This window comes from Rhinichthys klamathensis, unplaced genomic scaffold, assembly GCF_029890125.1.
Source record: "Rhinichthys klamathensis goyatoka isolate OS25496 unplaced genomic scaffold, OSU_Roscu_1.1 h1tg000040l_1, whole genome shotgun sequence".
NCBI lineage: Eukaryota > Metazoa > Chordata > Actinopteri > Cypriniformes > Leuciscidae > Rhinichthys > Rhinichthys klamathensis.
In genome coordinates, this window is record NW_026606587.1 from 15,187,964 (window position 1) to 15,207,616 (window position 19,653).

General features: G+C 40.5%; 1 protein-coding gene across 1 annotated transcript in view; it reads left to right on the forward strand.

Annotated features, from left to right (window-relative positions):
* Window positions 1-19,653, forward strand: part of cfap74 (cilia and flagella associated protein 74) — a 75,136-nt gene that overhangs the window by 6,216 nt on the left and 49,267 nt on the right. Inside the window, exons 6-21 of the mRNA XM_056246934.1 lie at window positions 686-859; window positions 2,664-2,774; window positions 2,918-3,020; window positions 5,128-5,285; window positions 5,385-5,562; window positions 6,243-6,443; window positions 7,581-7,739; window positions 8,707-8,825; window positions 9,044-9,110; window positions 10,354-10,443; window positions 10,554-10,712; window positions 11,411-11,501; window positions 11,962-12,059; window positions 13,750-13,872; window positions 13,980-14,101; window positions 15,822-15,950. Of these exons, the coding sequence (XP_056102909.1) occupies window positions 686-859; window positions 2,664-2,774; window positions 2,918-3,020; window positions 5,128-5,285; window positions 5,385-5,562; window positions 6,243-6,443; window positions 7,581-7,739; window positions 8,707-8,825; window positions 9,044-9,110; window positions 10,354-10,443; window positions 10,554-10,712; window positions 11,411-11,501; window positions 11,962-12,059; window positions 13,750-13,872; window positions 13,980-14,101; window positions 15,822-15,950 (2,082 nt within the window). The remainder of the gene's footprint in view (window positions 1-685; window positions 860-2,663; window positions 2,775-2,917; window positions 3,021-5,127; window positions 5,286-5,384; window positions 5,563-6,242; window positions 6,444-7,580; window positions 7,740-8,706; window positions 8,826-9,043; window positions 9,111-10,353; window positions 10,444-10,553; window positions 10,713-11,410; window positions 11,502-11,961; window positions 12,060-13,749; window positions 13,873-13,979; window positions 14,102-15,821; window positions 15,951-19,653) is intronic.

Below are 19,653 nucleotides of genomic sequence, written 5' to 3' on the forward strand. Positions count from 1 at the left end.
GTGAGTCTCATACTTATGAAGTGCTAAAAAAGTGGATTTTCTTTGGCAGCAGAAAACAGCGTCTTCTCGACATGAACAACACGAACCAAACTCAGTGTTTGAGGGTCAAAGTTGGTGTTGTTGGTGATCAGCCAATGAAGGCCACAGGCCACATTATGCAAATGTGTAGCCAGCCTACATGTTTGTAACAGAAAGTGAGGCTGGAATTGCTGACGACTCGTTTCTGGCAGTTCAGAATCGATTATTTCTTTTTGGAGAAAATAACTTGTAGTGCATATTGATCTTAAAAACTTTGCAGACCTTTTACATTCACAAACAGCTTTATTACACACAACATGAAAGGTCATGAAGGGGTATTTAAAGGGTCACACTCTACACTAGAGAATCTCAAACTAAGGTTCACAATGTGGATCATTTAATTTTGCTCTCAAATAACATTTAAAAACGAGTTTTGTTATGAATTGCGGGACAAACTTTATTTTTTCAAACATCCTTTTGAACATGGGTTTGATGACATAATTTAGTTTATCTCAGTATCTGTTCTGGATGGATTGGGGAGGAAGTCTTTGATTCTTGAAAATCCAGTTTTACACAGCATGATTTAATCTACTAACCATGGTTGCCTAACAGAAAGCCTTTAATATGCTGTTGTTGTGGATGTAGAGTGTAATTGTCGTATGTTCAGGCTGGAGCTGTGTCAGGTGGAGGTCGATCTGGGTCACTTCTTGGCTCTGCGTCAGGAACTTGAGCTGGAGGAGAAGAACGTCCAATTACAGGACAAGAAGAAACAAAAGCTCAGACTCCAGCGAGAGAAGAGCGTTATCAAACAACGTAGACACAAAGCACAACATGACAAAATGTAAGAGTTTAATGTGAAATGTGTCACACAATTGCACACCGCTTGTATCACATCCACTCCAGTTTGCAGTTTAATGCAAGACGTGTAACCTGAGCCATTTAAAGGGGGAGTAAGCGCTTTCTGAGAAATGCTGTTGAAAATGGAAATCAACATCCAATCATACAATTTTTTGAATATTTGTTAGGGTGTGTTCACACTTGGCATGTTTGGTTGGATTAAAATGAACTCTGGTACGATTGTTCTGTAAGGGTGGTTCATTTGAATTAAGTATGAATGCTATCATCTGAACCCTGGTGCCACCAAACAAACAGACCGAACGCTGAAAAGATGAGACTCGATCTGCTTCCAAATGAACTCTGGTGTGGTTCGACTGATATATGAACGCAACATGGACCAAAGACATGTAAACCAACCAAAAACAGGACGTGATGTCACAAGATGCGACCCTAAAAAGGACAGAATGTTTTTTTCTCATCATAGCCGGGATGTTGCTCATCACAGTTCAGTACAGGCATCAGAACCACGTCTCCTCACAGCAGGTCCGTGTGTGTGTGTGTGTGTGTGTGTGACGGAGGGATTCCTGTCGCTGTTTTGACTCCTTTACACATTTTATAAGCTCTTCATGAGTTCTCAGTTGGTCAAAATACCATCATATGTAGACTATGCACATACAGCGTGGACGTTCGGTAAATCTTGTCTTGAAATATACAGAATAAAAGCCAAACAATCAGGTTGTGAACATATCCCTATGCCTTTTGGTTCAGTGTTAAAAATGCCAATGTGAACACTAAACAGACCAAGACTAAACGTTTCTTCTTCTTTTTTGCCCGGAGTAAAGGAACCAAGCAAATTGAACTACAAGTGTGAACATACCCTTAGATGTCTGTTGTTCTGCGTGTGTGTGCTGAAAAACTTCTTTTTTTTTGCACAAAGTCCTAGCGATGTAAATATTAGAAAAAAACTAAGTGGATTGGTCCGATCCATAGAGGACCAGAACACTCTTGTAGCCAATCAGCAATAGGGGGCGTATCCGATCGAGATGTTGGAGGAGAGCAAGAGGGACATCTGCAGAAAGAATGAGAGTAAATGGTCACATGAATATAATTGGATAAAGAAGGGTTATGATTAGTGTTAGGAGCCACGTTAATATTGGAACAGCTTTCCAGCGCTGGAGAGACTTTAGAGAGCAGGAAGGTCTGAAGGTCTTGCTTTGTTTTTGCTCGATACATGAGCTTTCGTTGGATCACAGCTGATTCATCCATATGTGCACGAGCTGTTAGTAGTTGCTTGTGTTGCATAGTTTTTCTTCTATTGGGGGCGGAGCAATGAAAAGAGGGGATGTTTGAGTATCGATTTCAACTATCAACATTGTTTCTCAGTAATCGCATGCACCTTTAACAGTCTAAATCATTTCACAATTAGACTTTTTGCTGAATTGTCACATGATGGATGGTAAAATAAAAAAAAATCACATAGATTTTCAAAGCAGGCAATGCAACACATTTGAACATATTTTACATTTTTAGAATCAATCTAGAATCTATTTAGTATTTTCCTTGCCAAAAGAACAATTTAAATAAAACTTGGCTCATCGACTCAAAATGATTTACAAAACAAAGTAAAGAGTCTTTGACCTATAACCGGCAGAGAGAGTGGCCTCTGGTTTTCTAGTCAATTTGTAGAAAAGCCTAGAAACCCTATCGTACAGCTGCAGACCCCGGCATCATGGCGGCGAGTTGTAAGTGGGCAAGCACCACCTGAAAAAGTTTGTTTAAAGTGTTATTTGTATAATCTCCTGTGACAGTGAACGTGACAAGGTTTTACAAGAGCAGGCAGAAGTGCTCAGGAAACAACAGGAACAGGCTCTTGCTGGCCATCTCAAAGCAGCCGTCTTCCTCAAGCAGACTCTACAGAGGTGAGACACCAACATGCACATTTTGTATAACTCTAGTTGAATTACAACTTCAAATTTTCGGCTTTCATATTAGTGGCCAGTCTAATAAAGTGTATTTAAAAGAAGATAGTATAAAACGTATTGTAAGTGCTCTTGTGTTGTAGGATGAAACAGAAAGAGGCTGAGGCTAAAGAGAGGAGGAAGGAGCTCATAAAGAAGAGGCAGACCGCAGTGATGACACTTAAAGCCAGTTTCGCTGCCAGTCAGGTACAGTCAATCAGTCGTAAGGGTTATGAGTTGAGTTGGGAGGTGTGACGTGTCTGCAGCAGTATAAATAAATCGTAATATGTGTGTAATGCTTCATGAGGCCTAGTCAGGCTCAGCTCAAACAAACAACATGGAGCCACCTCTTTGTAGGCTCACCACCCGCAAGGAGAAGCTTAGGGTACCAATGTGGAGATCTTCCCCTACGCACCTGACTTCAGTTTAACCAAGTGTCCCTGACACCTGCAAAATTATACGCAGGTGAAATCCCCTTTGACCGCAGTGGTTTACGCCTAAGGCCGTGTGTCCACCAAAGCGCCTGGCGTATGTTTTCAATTGTTTTCAATGGGAGCGCCGCGTTTTTAGAACGCCATGAGCGCAACGAACGCTGAACGTTTTTTTCTCGCTGAAGCGCTGAGAGCTCGGCGTTTTTACAGGTCGCCGAGAGTTGAAGAATGTTCAACTTTGGGTAAAACGCAGCGCTCATCACTGTCACTTTTTACCCAGCCGTCCAATCACAGTGGAGGAGGGGCGGGGCTAATACCACACCGACCAACTGTCACAACATTCTGTACAACGACATCCACCAGCAGAGCTAACCGAACAACATGGATGAAAAATAAATTTTTAGTATGAAACAAATGATCTGCGAAATCAGTTACAAGTAAACTGTGCTGCGGATATTCTGTATCATAGCAACGAAACGTCTCAACTGAAAAAACGCTGCGCTGCCAAAACGCTCTCAAGCGCCCAAAGCTAGGCGTCTTCAGTAGAGCTTTGGTGGACACACGGCCTAAGAGTAGCTACTCTGACCGCATAAAATGCCTAAGAATTATAGTAACCTGACTGTATCTAACCCCACCTAAGAGTCTCACACTGAGTCGAACGACGCCTTGTTCCTTTTTGAACACTGTCACTTGGGAATAAGGTCTCTAGTGTTCGACTAACCTGGTGCGCAGCAATAACTAGACAATCCAGACAATGCCTTTAAATATGCTTTAATCACGACCGGAGGATCTCAGACCAATTTCAGACAGAATCCCACCAGCAAAAAAAATACAACAGGAGCATGGCAAAGGTGACATGATTCATTACGTAATTGTCCTACAATATGATTGGTTCTTCATATGTATAATCCAGCAAACCCTTCTGTTACTAGGTAGATGCAATTTCTTGGTATACTTCACTTTGTTTCAAGTCATCGGTTTATATATTCAAACATCTGATCAAACATCATTTCCCCTTTTGTTATATTCAGAGTTGATTCACTGACTGACTGACTTTGACCAAACTGTTTGGAAACATTTAGGTTTCAAAAGCATATGAATGTTATTCCTGCATGGAAAAGAAATGTTAGTTTTGATTCATTTAAAAATCCCATCACAACAAATAACAGCAACTATAGAGGGGCGTCCTTGCAGACAGGAGCTTGGTTGCGGAAACAAAGTTTTGCAATATTTTCTAAATGTCAATAAAAAAACTATTGCAAAATGACGGCGTTTCCATTAACCGATGTTATGCGAGTAAAACGTCTTTTCTCATTCCAAAAATCATGGCAACAGATGTTGGTAGGTTTAAGTATATCGCAGCCCACACACTAGCCATTATTATTAATGGAAGGCATGTTTTCCAAGTATTAAAGGCAAGGAAAGACCCGTATACTGAGAGCGGCTCATATGAGTGTTTCTCACTCCTTCTGCTTCAAGCTCTTGAGAAATTGTGGCATTTCGTTGTTGTTTAGAATCCAGTATTCCTGTGATACTTTTGTCTTTTATGAGTTTAATAAAGAACTCTGTCTCGTCTTCTGTCCAAACACACCACATCATCTTTAAAGAATGATCGACTTTTATGTACACCAGTTTTGCGAAATATTCCTTTTTCGAATTGCCTGAAAAAACCCCTCATGCGAGCGTAAAAACTTTTTTACGATACATGGGAGTTTTTTGTGAAATTGACGTGTTTCCATTGGTCGTATTTTCAATTCGCAATTTCAATTTGCGCAATTTGAAGAGTAATGGTATGTGTATCCACAGCAGCACTGGACAAGTATTGCTGGGCGAGTGTTTGCGTCTGCATATGCCATTGATAGATCTTCTCTCCATGTACTTAGGAAACTATGTGTGCTAGAAAACTACAACAGAAAGCCTATGAACAGAAACAGAAAGAGCAAGAGCAACACATGAAAGAGTCACTGGAGGCCAAAGGATTGAACAGCACTGAACACATCCACCGACTGAGAGTGCAGGAGCGCTTCAGGAAGAAAAATGCGTGAGAATTTCCCATAAACATCTGATGTGAAGGCTCAAAAGGTTTGAGGACAGCTGTTATGCTGTATGTTTTACATATCTTCTATCTTTTTCATTGAAGGGAATTTGAAGATACACGGAGAGTGGGGCAAATGGAGATTGTGGCTAAATTGCTCTCGGAAAGGAACATGAAGGAGAGGCGTAGGAAATCTCCCGTACTGACTCTGAGCCATGAGAAAAAGCGAGATGAGAAACTCTTGCAGAACATACTGCCTCCATCTGCACATACAAAGAGAGAGGTACCAGTGATTGCTTAGCGTGACACTCGCCATACAGTATTTGTTTATCAGTAAAACAATGAATGAAATGATGGTATGTTCTGCGCTCCACAAAGAGAAAGTACAGTTAGCTTATGAATGATGCAAGTTTGTCTGCAGAAGTAGAGATCACATTGCATAATGCCATTATAAACCAACTCAGCAAGCAATTTTGCGTTTCAAAGACGTCTAATAGCCGTCCAAACACAGCTCAGACGTCTAGGCTAAAACAAGGCAAAATTTGGGCTGTCAGTGAAAATTTCAGAGACGTCTAACCATCGCCCAAGAATAGACTAGTCATCAATTAGATAACAAAGAAATGACATGAGTGAGGAAATGAAACCAAACACCTTGTAACCACTGTTGACTTTGCTTACATGATGGAATATCGTACATCTCGCAAGTTATTTTGGCAAAAACGACATGTAACCAAATTTAAGGTTATTTTGGCTAGAAGTGGGTTACTCATACCACGACCACGACTTAACCACTCCATTTATCTGCTTGTCAACTTTAAGCCAGAATCAAACTTTTTCACACATGGGGTAACCCATTGGGTTAAGTAACCAAGGTTGTGATTACTGGCACTAAAATGACCCCAAATCAAAGATGCTGATAAAAGCAACACTAACAATCACTTTTTCCACTTGTGTTTAATTCAGGAAAAGCATGTAATGTCAAGTCCCAGAGCATCTCGCATCAGGTCGTACAGTGACAGCAACAGTGATGTCAGTTCCTCTTCAGACTCTGCCGAGCTGAAGTTGGGAGAGTGTGTAGAAATGGAGGATGAAGATAAAAGAGAGATGAGCCTGGCTCAGCCTGAGTTCACCGGCCTTTGGGAACACAAACACAAAGATGATATGGTAACAATTTCAATAAAATACATAAGAATGTGACACCCCTTAACTGTTCCCCCCCTTTTTGAGAATAGACATGAAAATGCACTATCCAAACTTAAATGGTTGTAATTCAAAAATGCTGTGGAATATAGACCTATTTTTGGTCTTGTTTTAAAGAAGACACTATAGATAAAGCCCTTCAAAAAAATTAAAGTATCAAAAAGTTATGGAAGTTTAAATTTACTGTAAATCAAATGTACTGTACTAAACATTTTTTAAATATATATTTTGCTAAATTATTTTTACTATAAAATCAAAGCCATAAATCTAACCAAGTTGTGTTCCAAATTTGAAGTTGATATCACAAAAAAATTACGTTCCCATTTTGTTTAAGCGTAATACCAAAAATAGCCACCGGGTGACACACACATTCCATTTAAAAAATGTTTAATGCATTTTCCTGTAACAAATTAATACATTTATGTCCAAATATCACTTCTATCACAAAATAGTCGCCAAATATGGAACCTTGAGACTCTATGAGACCTTTCCGACGATAAGTGTTTTGTCAAGATTAGAAAAGGTTTTGAATTTAAAGTAGTTAAAATAAATATTGTAATATGAAACCTGACGACGCCCACTAGGGGAGGAGCCAGCTAAAATAATTTAAAGTACCATTTCTATTGTAACGCAATGTCCAATTTCAAAAGGATGAATTTTGAGTTCGTAAGATTTCGAATGATACCTAATTTATGATGATTAATTAAAATATGTGCATACAAAAATGGCAATAAAAAAAGAATGCCAAGTTTAGTAAAAAAAAAAAATCCTCTATCCCAATATTCAGAGATTTGATTTCAACAAGTGTAAGCTCTGTTTTGTTGAACCATCGTGACCAGTACTGTGTTTCCCGAAAGCATTGCAGGCCTAAGTAGATCATTGAGACCATCGGCACCAATAGTCTCAATGCTTTTGGGAAACACAGTATCATCACACAATGGACATACTCATAACATAATGGCTATGATTATGCAACTGGCCCCTAGTATTACTATACATAGTAATCACTTATTTTTATTTTACTACGCTATAATAGAATAAATATCAATCTTTCATTTACAGCTAGAAAATCATTGTTTTTTGTCATATCTGTCCCCCTAGGCCACATCAGATGAAAACATTCATCTTGAAGCATCTCACACCACCATGAAGACTGACATGAACAAAGGTTTGCTTTCAAAGGAAGCAAAAAAGACTATAAAGGGTAGAGAATCAAAAGGACCACCATTCATCAGCAAACCTGAGATTATTCTGTTTAAGGTACCGAATGCAGACGTTTTCATCATAACAGCTGTGTTCAAAACTTACTGAGCTGCCTAGACATCGTTCATGGGAATTAAAGGTCCAATGAACAGAATGTGTCAAATTATAGGAACCGAAGTCCTGTGCCTGATAAAATAATTATTCGCAATATTCTTCACTAATTATATAATACCATAATGCATTGCAATGAGGGCAGCAACGAATTTACATTCAAGGTGGATGACAATGCTGAGGGAAATATATATCATATTGTATATCAAATATGCAGTTTGCGTTTGCTCTCAATTCAGTCACTTGAAGTATGGAGCCACTAAAGGGATGTGGTGGTGGAAAAAATATAACATATATTTCTAAACTTTTGGCGTTTGAGCTCACTTAACTTTAAGACACAAGCTGTGTTTCCATCCACACATTTTTATCCGCATTAAGTGATATCGAATGAAAAATGCCTTATGGAAACAGTAAAATTCGATTGAATTTCATGAATATCGACTCAAATGAAATACGATCGTCTCATCGGATTTTATCTTGATCGATATACGGCTTATGCGATAAACGCGGATGGAAACGTTATTATGGTGCGATCCATTTTGCCTAGCAAAACTTTGTTCGCAAATGTTTGCTTGAATGTTGTGCGATTCGGTGAGAAAATGAATGGAAACACCTTAACATGTCTCAAATCAATTCGATATACCAATTTGATCGCAAAACAGCATGTGACGTCATTACGCACAGGTTTTTATCCGCTTTAAAAGCCGTTTGATGGAAACACACTTTCACCAGCTTTACCGAACTTCAGATAATTCGATTGACAAGTGGATGGAAACATGGCTACAGTCATCATCTGAGACCTCAGAGTCATGCCTCTAAACTAAAGTACAAAACTTAATACATTATATTACATCTGATATATTTAATATTAGAATATATTTATATTTATGTTGTTTCTGAACTGTATTTGCAGGATTGCGATGTTGGGAAGGTCTATAAGAAGAAAGTCACACTCACGAATGTCACATACATGACTAATTACTGTAAGCTGTCGGGAGTGTCCCAGAATCTGAAAGAGCATGTGTCAGTCAGGTAGGCTGCTCTTTTAGCACATCACATAAACATCTCACATTTGAGGGTTTACTTATCAGTCTCGTTGTGATCACAGGGATGCTCTTTTAAAGCCAGAGCAGTGTGACACGTGGTACTGGCATCTTTTGCTGACTCTCTCTGTTTGTCTTGAAAAGAAAATTCTGTCATCATTTCCAAACCTGTGTGTGTGTTTGTGTGTGTGACGTGTTTTCTTGCAGTTTCGAGCCACCAGGGCCCATGTCTGCTGGCATGGCTTGTGAACTGGAGGCTATATTTAGACCTTTGGTAAGGTTCTTCCACACTGCACATCTGCTGTTTGTCACGGGAATAATATATCTTTGCTTCACTCTGCACGTCCCATGAGATGCTTTGTCTCCCAAAATTAGATGAAATTCTGTTTTAAAATTCTGTTATTATTATATCACTGCATGTGGGTAGAGATGAATCATCGAGAACAGTGAAATTACTCACAGTAACATGGGATGGATTACGTGAGCTTGGTCACAATCAAGTTCAATTTGATTTCTAAGGCAAGGCTTATTTATCACATTTCATACACAATGCTAATTCAAAATGCTTAACACAAATAAGGAGTTAAAATAACCATAAACGAAAATATCATGCGTAAGACATGAATCACTAAATTCAGGAAAAGTGTTAAGCAATTTTCACTATAAACATCTTTTCAGAAAATCATACTATTATATTTTATAGTGCCTGATCAGTCACTTCATAATGTGTCACACGCTCATGTGTCACTGCTAATTTGCATAAAGTAAAACTTTATTGAGTGGCATGGAAACCCTAGTGAAAAATAAATACACTAAAATGTATTTGAAATATATTTATTTTATGCTAAGTATACTACAAATACATTTACATATTTATGTACTTATTATAAATACCCTGCAATTGTACTGTTGGTACTAAACTGATAAACTTAAAGTCTGCTAAACTGGAACAACTAATTTTGCACTTAATGTACTTTAATAATCCAGAAATAGTGCTGAAGGTCAACTAATGATATACTGAAGTATATTTGATTGTGCTAAAGTTAAACTATTGCAAGTATACTTTAGGTACACTTTAAATATCTTGCATTTAAAGATTGATATTATACAGAGACGATACTATCCTTACTAATAGTGATATTAAAACACATTTTATGCTTCATATTAAGAAATTTGCATTGTGCAATAAAGATTTACTCCAAATAATGTTTCATTATATCAGTAAGTCTCAAGCGATATGTCAGTAAATATGTTAATGGGTTTGTAGTATACTTAGTATGAAATAAACGTATTTTAAATACGTTTTGGTATAGGTTTTTTCACTAGGGAACCAATAGCCTAGAAACTTAAGAACCAAACACACTTTTCTTTTAATACCAGTTGACTTCCTTTACAGGACACATTTTTACATCTTGTAAACCAAGATATTAAGTAGATGATCATCATCTCCTGTTCTACAATGTTTTTCCCCCCCCTCTTACTCTAAATATTATGAAATTGATCTATATTTGTTGTAGCTCGATGTGGATTTGGATGGTGTGATTCACTTTCAGTCGGCTAATGGCCCTTTTTCTGTGGCTATCAAGTGCTCCAAGAAAAAGTGTGAGGTAGGAGTTTTTGCATGGTAAATGACTCTTCTTTTTTTAGGTTTTGGTAATTGTTGTTAATTACCAAATTAACCGAGTTGTTAATCCCATTATTTCCCTTTTTTTCCCAGATGGTTGTTGATCACTGTTTTGTGGACTTTGGCACTCATGTGGTCGGACAGACGGTTTCACGAGGAATCACCATGACCAACAGAGGGGCTCTCGGCACTCGTTACACGCTGACCCCCGTCTCCACCGGTCCATTTCAGCAAACCTTCACGAGCTCACTGGTGAATCACACTGATGCGACTGACTGTCTCCTCCAGTAGTGCCTGTTGGGTCATCAGTGAACTGAGTGAGGGAGATAGTCCTGTGATTTGGTATCTAGTTATTCTGGTTATGATAGAGTGAATCTCACAAAAATATGTTCAGGTAGGGTTGCCAACTTTGTACCCATGCAACAGAAAGTGGAATAATGTGGCAGTACACTTTCATTGTGATTTCAGCTTAAATCTAATGGATCCCATGATGTGAGTTTTCCTGTAGTCAATAATTTTATCCCTTAACTCATCTTTGATCACCAAAATGACATTTAAACATTTTTTTCATGCCTTAAAATATCTTGAATGTAACTCGACACCCTTGCCTCATTTAGTATGCGCGGGTCTATGAATATGCAAATGAGCCCCGCCTCCACTCACTCACTCAGCTCAGAGATCCACTGGTTGACGATCACACGTTGATCTGATTGGATACAAGGTCGTTTGTGACGTCAGAAACACCAGCGATTTCAAACCGTGTTTTTGAGACTGTCTTTGGTTCACTGCAGTTTTAAGGAGAAAATACTCAGCAATGCTGTCGACTTATGAACTTACACATGATTTGTCTTAAAGCATATTAAAAACACCACATAGACACATAAACAACATTAAAAACTGGATTTTCACCACAGGGGGACTTTAATATTTTGGTCAATCTTTCTGCCCAGGATTCTGGTAAAAGCGGTAGTTTAGAGATGGCCAGTCTGAACGCAGAAATCCCATCAGGCATAGAGAAGACTGACATTGACCTCGGATCAGGTAACATAATGCTTTTCTCCTGTGGTACAGTGCTTTTTCAGTAATACATTTGAAATTTGCGATATTAGTTGCAAACATGTAAAAACAATGACTTTGCCAACATGAACTCAGTGTTGACATGACTTTCATTTCAAATAGGACCTGGGTATTTACTAGGCTCTTTGAACAATGACTTAATCCCTTCTACATCCGCCATCCAAAACACAGTCAGCATAATTACACCACCTTTTAAGACACCGTTTTGACAGAGAAGTCGATAAAAATGGCGAATATAAAACATACTTATATTTTATTACATTTGAAAAGTACTAATAGAAATAGTTTAGTCTAATGAAAAATAAAGATATACCACTTTTTCAGGCGTCTTAGCTTTGACAATTGACTGTGACAAATGTATGTGACATACACGTATACACTTTGTACTTCTCTTTTAATAGTAAAATTAAAATTCTGTTTATAGTGTCTCCTGTCAGCAGTCACAGTCCTGATGAGGTTTTGACAACTGATCCAGGACCAGTGGATACTAAAGTGGAGCCTACTGAGTTTAGCATCGAGGAGGTATGAACACATTGACCTGTTTACACACATTTAAGAAAGCAAATCAAGAAAGGCAAAAATCGAGTCTGGTTCTCAAAGTTTGAATCTTTTTTTTTTTTTGCAGACACATTTATTATTTATCCAACATTTATTAACTCAATGAAGAATATCTAAAGGAAAAATATATCAAACTGAAACAGCTTTGTAGTGTAACGATCTCTGTCTGTTTAGTTTTGATTGTGTTTTGGTTTTGTTTTAACTGTGTTCGCTGTCCCGATTAGACTAATTATTAGTTACTGATTATGTTTACCTGTTTTTCATTTAGTTCCCTTGTTATCTCTGTATATTTAAGTCAGAATATTTGTATAATATTTACACATGGTTTGTCTTAAAGCATATTAAAAACTCCGAATAGACATACACTCACCTAAAGGATTATTAGAAACATCTGTTCAATTTCTCATTAATGCAATTATCTAATCAACCAATCACATGGCAGTTGCTTCAATGGATTTAGGGGTGTGGTCCTGGTCAAGACAATCTCCTGAACTCCAAACTGAATGTCAGAATGGGAAAGAAAGCAATTTTGAGCGTGGCATGGTTGTTGGTGCCAGACGGGCTGGTCTGAGTATTTCACAATCTGCTCAGTTACTGGGATTTTTACACACAACCATTTCTAGGGTTTACAAAGAATGGTGTGAAAAGGGAAAAACATCCAGTATGCGGCAGTCCTGTGGGCGAAAATGCCTTGTTGATGCTAGAGGTCAGAGGAGAATGGGCCGACTGATTCAAGCTGATAGTAGAGCAACTTTGACTGAAATAACCACTCTTTACAACCGAGGTATGCAGCAAAGCATTTGTGAAGCCACAACACGCACAACCTTGAGGCGGATGGGCTACAACAGCAGAAGACCCCACCGGGTACCACTCATCTCCACTACAAATAGGAAAAAGAGGCTACAATTTGCAAGAGCTCACCAAAATTGGACAGTTGAAGACTGGAAAAATGTTGCCTGGTCTGATGAGTCTCGATTTCTGTTGAGACATTCGGATGGTAGAGTCAAAATTTGGCGTAAAAAGAATGAGAACATGGATCCATCATGCCTTGTTACCACTGTGCAGGCTGGTGGTGGTGGTGTAATGGTGTGGGGGATGTTGTCTTGGCACACTTTAGGCCCATTAGTGCCAATTGGGCATCATTTAAATGCCACGGCCTACCTGAGCATTGTTTCTGACCATGTCCATCCCTTTATGGCCACCATGTACCCATCCTCTGATGGCTACTTCCAGCAGGATAATGCACCATGTCACAAAGCTTGAATCATTTCAAATTGGTTTCTTGAACATGACAATGAGTTCACTGTACTAAAATGGCCCCCACAGTCACCAGATCTCAACCCAATAGAGCATCTTTGGGATGTGGTGGAACGGGAGCTTTGTGCCCTGGATGTGCATCCCACAAATCTCCATCAACTGCAAGATGCTATCCTATTAATATGGGCCAACATTTCTAAAGAATGCTTTCAGCACCTTGTTGAATCAATGCCACGTAGAATTAAGGCAGTTCTGAAGGCGAAATGGGGTCAAACACAGTATTAGTATGGTGTTCCTAATAATCCTTTAGGTGAGTGTATAAAAAACATTAAAAGCTGGATTTTCAACACAGGGGGACTTTAAATGGCAGTGTAACATACAGGTGTTCTCTTTACAGCCTTATGAAGGTGATGTTGGCCCATTTATGAGTGTCAGAATACCCATCATCTTCAGACCAACCATTCCAGGAGAGGCAAAACTGGATTTTCAAATCCTATTTTCTCAACCTGGTTGTGAACCGGTAGAGTTTTCACATAATTATAAATATATATATATTTACATACTTTATATTTGCTTTAACAGCTCAAAATATTAACTTAATTTTCTCCTTGTTTTCTGAATGCATAGATTGTGGTTTCAGTTTGTGGGGTGGCCGAGAGCGCGCCTGTGTGGGTGACCAAGCCAAATATTGACCTGAAAATCTGCATGTATGATCGTCTTTATCAGGACAGCATCGAAGTGCAAAGCAGGTGAATTGCACCAGTTCGATTTTTATCAGACAAGATCCACATTTCCCAGTGAATTCTATTGCTGGTGGACTTCTAAAGAAGCACAGTCACAGAGCAGCTGTATTCTGTAGGGGTTACCAACCTGACTGACAGATAAAACCTCGACTTAAGAAGACCTGTTGTGCTGCCTATCAGAGGGATGACATGAATTTGTAGGACATACTGCTGCAAAGTAGAGGTGTAACAATATATCGGGTCACAATATATATCAATACAAGAATGTAACAATATGTATTGTGGATAGTTCACCCAAAAATAAAAATTACTGTGTAAGAAAGAAAATAAACTGCTATATATAATGTTGAATATAATGTATAACATTGTAATGGGGGAATATTTGTGGGTCCTCTCCTGATAATGCCAAATGTCTGATGTTTCCAGTATAAAGTGGCTGCATTATTTTAAATATATCTAGTCAGTGACAGAGTTCAAGCATATTCATCTAAAATTATTCTGTATTTTCAGCTTCAGAATCATGAATATGTTTATTCTGGTCAAGTCAAGTCATCCTCATTTATATAGCGCTTTTAACAATGTAGATATAATGGTATAATAAGGTAACTGGTTATATAATTGGTTTTATAGCGGTTCCTGAATAACATTATTTCCAGCTAAAGTTAGTTTTGATTGATTCACTTCCGGCGAAATGATAATTTGTTATTAAATTAGGGGCCGCTAAGATGACGCCGTTCTCTCTAAACAGATTTTAAACTGAACCTGTGATAAACGCTGATGGCGTTCACATGTGCATTAAGTGTTGATTCTATAGTTATGTGCGTTTGAATATATGTGCGGAGGTTTGTAATTCCCTAAAAAACCATGCCTAAACAAACTACTTGTCTTACATTTTTATACAGAATTTTATTTTATTTTATCACTTCGGAGTAGGTACGTAAACCGAAATTTCCACAACGCTTATCTGAAGAGTGGTATAGGGATCCTCCATATGTTGTCTCTGTTGTCCTGTGCTTTGGCTTTCCAGCAGCAAGTCTATTCATTTACACACACAATGTAATATCAAATTTAGCATTTTAATCAACAGTACATTTTTTGTTAACGTTTAACATTATATTCTGCAATAATATCGTATCGTGAGTTCAGTATCGTGATATGTATCGAATCGTGACACAAGGGTATCGTTACACCCCTACTGTAAAGCAATCGTTACTGCAGATGCCAGTAAAAGAATGTGAATATTTGGTGGTTTCAGGCCTTTTATTTCACACTCTGCATAGTCTGATTATTTAAAGAATTCCCAGGATGATCTTCCATTATATCTGCTGTTCTGGAAGCTTCTTGCTGCAGGCAACAATTGGGGAAATGGGTCATCTATTCTAGAGCCATATAGATAGTGGGGTACTGCATATTTCACAGCCCTGCTGATGTGGATCTGAATGAGTGGCATACACAGATCTCGTTTGCTTCTCATATTTTATACTTTTTCTGGTTGTGCTTTAATGCTCTGTGTTGCTGAGAATGTTTGGTTGGGATTACACACACACATACATGGATATTACATTGTACAATGCAGTGTAATTGTGATTGATTTTAAATTGAGAATGAGTCCTCTTTCAGATATGAATATATTGGTTCTTTCCGTTTAACCAATGTCTTCTCTTTCAGTCTGTTTTCCTGACTTTTGAGAATATGAATATTTGATGGTGTTTTTTCTTTTTTTTAGGGCCAGCTCAGCTCTCAGATTGACATTCAAGGTGTGTAAAGAGATGAGGAACCACATGTCTATCCTACCTAAAACAGGATTTATCCAGGCCAAATCCAGCTTCAATGCTCAGCTGAAATTTCTGCCCAGGTAGACCTTGATAACACCATTTAATTAGATAAATAATACTAGACTTAAAGTCCTCCTGTAGTAAATCACCTTTGATCACAAAAATAACATATTTAAACGTTTTTTCCTTGAAAAAAAATTCTTCATGCCTTAACGTAGCTTGAATGTAACTCAACACCCTTGCCTCATTTAGTATACCCGGTTCTATGAATATGCAAATGAGCCCCGCCTCCACTCACTCACTCAGCTCAGAGATCCACTGGTTGACGATCACACGTTGATCTGATTGGTTACAAGGTCGTTTGTGACGTCAGAAACACCAGCGATTTCAAACCATGTTTTTGAGACTGTCTTTGGTTCACTGCAGTTTTAAGCAGAAAATACTCAGCAATGCTGTCGACTTATGAACTTACACATGGTTTGTCATAAAGCATATTAAAAACACCACATAGACATATAAACTACATTAAAAGCTGGATTTTTAACACAGGGGGACTTTAAATCCTTGCTTGATGGGGTGACTTTCATACTGTTGTTTTCTGTTCATTTCTCATTGTTTTTTAAACAAAGTTGGGAATTTACTTAGATTAAAAAGGACCTAATATGTTTGTTTTAAATCTGAATGAGTGGATGCACACCATCTCCTGTTTTTACTCGCATGTCTGGGGGAAGCAAATCCACTTGCCAATTTTCATTTGCCTTTTCTCAAAGTATCAGATGTGATTTAGGGTCCCAAGTTTGACCCCTAGTGTCAGTCATTGACACCCCGTCGAATCAAGAGGTGCTCCCTGCAGAGTCACATGACATCCAGCTCCACCTCTCTGGACGTTTAATGTTGGAGGGATAGAGTAGGGTAGGGTTGGATTGGGCAGGGTTAGGGTGCAGTTGAGTATTATAACTCCACCCATCTTAGTCATCTTACTACTGTACATCCACATCTACAATGCTCGCACACAAGAAAATGAAACCTCATTACCTATTTGACATGAACCATTCCCATCCTTGAAAAATGTAACTTGTATCATAAGAGCATCTCGCAACATAAAACCCTCGAACCATCAAGAAAATCTCCCGAGAGAAACATGTGGACATTCAGGAGGAGCTAAATTTGAATGAGGCTGCTGAGATATTTTTAAACCTGAACTGTAACGCGCTGTGCTGCAGTGCTGTCGGATCCTGAGAGCGAGGATGAGAAGCGTGTGTGTGTGTGTGTGTGTGTGTGTGTGTGTGTGTGGTGCCCTTCTCCTCACCCACATTTTTCATCTGACAGAGCCGAATATTGATAGCTAAGCTGATTTGAGGTCAGATGAAGCTGCATTACATGATGAAAGTTAAAGGAACATTTTGTGGGCCTGACGTGCTGCAGTGGATGAAGTGAAACTGCTTTAATCTGCTTAGAGGGCTTAAAATGCAGATTAAAACTGCATTAATAGCATCCGCACCATTTCACTCATCTCTCTCTCTCTCTCTCACTCCTGTGATCCACACCCACAGATCTGTCTTGACTCCTGCTTATGTAATGCTCTTAACATGGCTCATTCTCACTGGAGCCGTTTTTTGCGATATTATTGCACGGCTGTCTGGAATACCTGATTGTGATTGATTGGCAGGATCCTGTGGTCAAATAAATAAGGGATAACATGATAATTAAAACACTGACAGAGTGTTTGGGATCTTTGATCTCCCTGAAGGGCTTTATTTTTTGTTAATGTCTGGATGACTGTATACACCATCTCTATCATTCTATATTATTTCATGAGACTGCAATTACATCCATCCATCCATGTATAAAAGGTTTTATGCTCAGTATATACGTATATAAATTAATAATGTCTTTTGATGCCTATTTTTATTACAGTCATTTGCAATAGTGAAGTCAACGATGATGCTGAGTGATCATTGTGATTATGAGATACATCTACAACTATAACAGTTCTTAAACAATTATTATACATGCAGTTTTCATGCTCACTCCAGAGTCCACTCCGGCCCATGAGCCCACTCCACCTACTCCAGACCATGTGCCCACTACAGAGTCCACTCCAGCCCATGAGCCCACTCCAGAGTACACTCCAGCTCGTGAGCCCACTCCAGAGTCCACTCCACCTATTCCAGTCCATGTGCCCACTCCAGAGTCCACTCCAGCTCATGAGCCCACTCCACCTACTCCAGACTATGAGCCCACTCCAGAGTCTACTCCGGCCCATGAGCCCACTCCACCTACTCCAGACCATGTGCCCACTCCAGAGTCCACTCCAGCCCATAAGCCCACTCCACCTACTCCAGACCATGTGCCCACTCCAGAGTCCACTCCAGCCCATGAGCCCACTCCACCTACTCCAGACCATGAGCCCACTCCAGAGTCCACTCCGGCCCATGAGCCCACTCCACCTACTCCAGACCATGAGCCCACTCCAGAGTCCACTCCAGCTCATGAGCCCACTCCACCTACTCCAGACTATGAGCCCACTCCAGAGTCTACTCCGGCCCATGAGCCCACTCCACCTACTCCAGACCATGTGCCCACTCCAGAGTCCACTCCAGCCCATGAGCCCACTCCACCTACTCCAGACCATGTGCCCACTCCAGAGTCCACTCCAGCCCATGAGCCCACTCCACCTACTCCAGACCATGAGCCCACTCCAGAGTCCACTCCGGCCCATGAGCCCACTCCACCTACTCCAGACCATGAGCCCACTCCAGAGTCCACTCCAGCTCATGAGCCCACTCCACCTACTCCAGACTATGAGCCCACTCCAGAGTCTACTCCGGCCCATGAGCCCACTCCACCTACTCCAGACCATGTGCCCACTCCAGAGTCCACTCCAGCCCATGAGCCCACTCCACCTACTCCAGACCATGTGCCCACTCCAGAGTCCACTCCAGCCCATGAGCCCACTCCACCTACTCCAGACCATGAGCCCACTCCAGAGTCCACTCCGGCCCATGTGCCCACTCCAGAGTCCACTCCGGCCCATGTGCCCACTCCAGAATCCACTCCAGCCCATGAGCCCACTCCACCTACTCCAGACCATGAGCCCACTACAGAGTCCACTCCGGCCCATGTGCCCACTCCAGAGTCCACTCCGGCCCATGTGCCCACTCCAGAATCCACTCCAGCCCATGAGGCCACTCCACCTACTCCAGACCATGAGCCCACTACAGAGTCCACTCCGGCCCATGTGCCCACTCCAGAGTCCACTCCAGCCCGTGAACCCACTCCACCTACTCCAGACCATGTGCCCACTCCAGAGTCCACTCCGGCCCATGTGCCCACTCCAGAGTCCACTCCAGACCATGAGCCCACTCCACCTACTCCAGACCATGAGCCCACTCCACCTACTCCAGACCATGAGCCCACTCCAGAGTCCACTCCAGCCCATGAGCCCACTCCACCTACTTCAGACCATGTGCCCACTCCAGCTCATGAGCCCACTCAACCTACTCCAGACCATGAGCCCACTCCAGAGTCTGCTCCGGCCCATGAGCCCACTCCACCTACTCCAGACCATGTGCCCACTCCAGAGTCCACTCCAGCCCATGAGCCCACTCCACCTACTCCAGACCATGTGCCCACTCCAGAGTCCTCTCCAGCCCATGAGCCCACTCCACCTACTCCAGACCATGAGCCCACTCCAGAGTCCACTCCGGCCCATGTGCCCACTCCAGAGTCCACTCCGGCCCATGTGCCCACTCCAGAATCCACTCCAGCCCATGAGCCCAC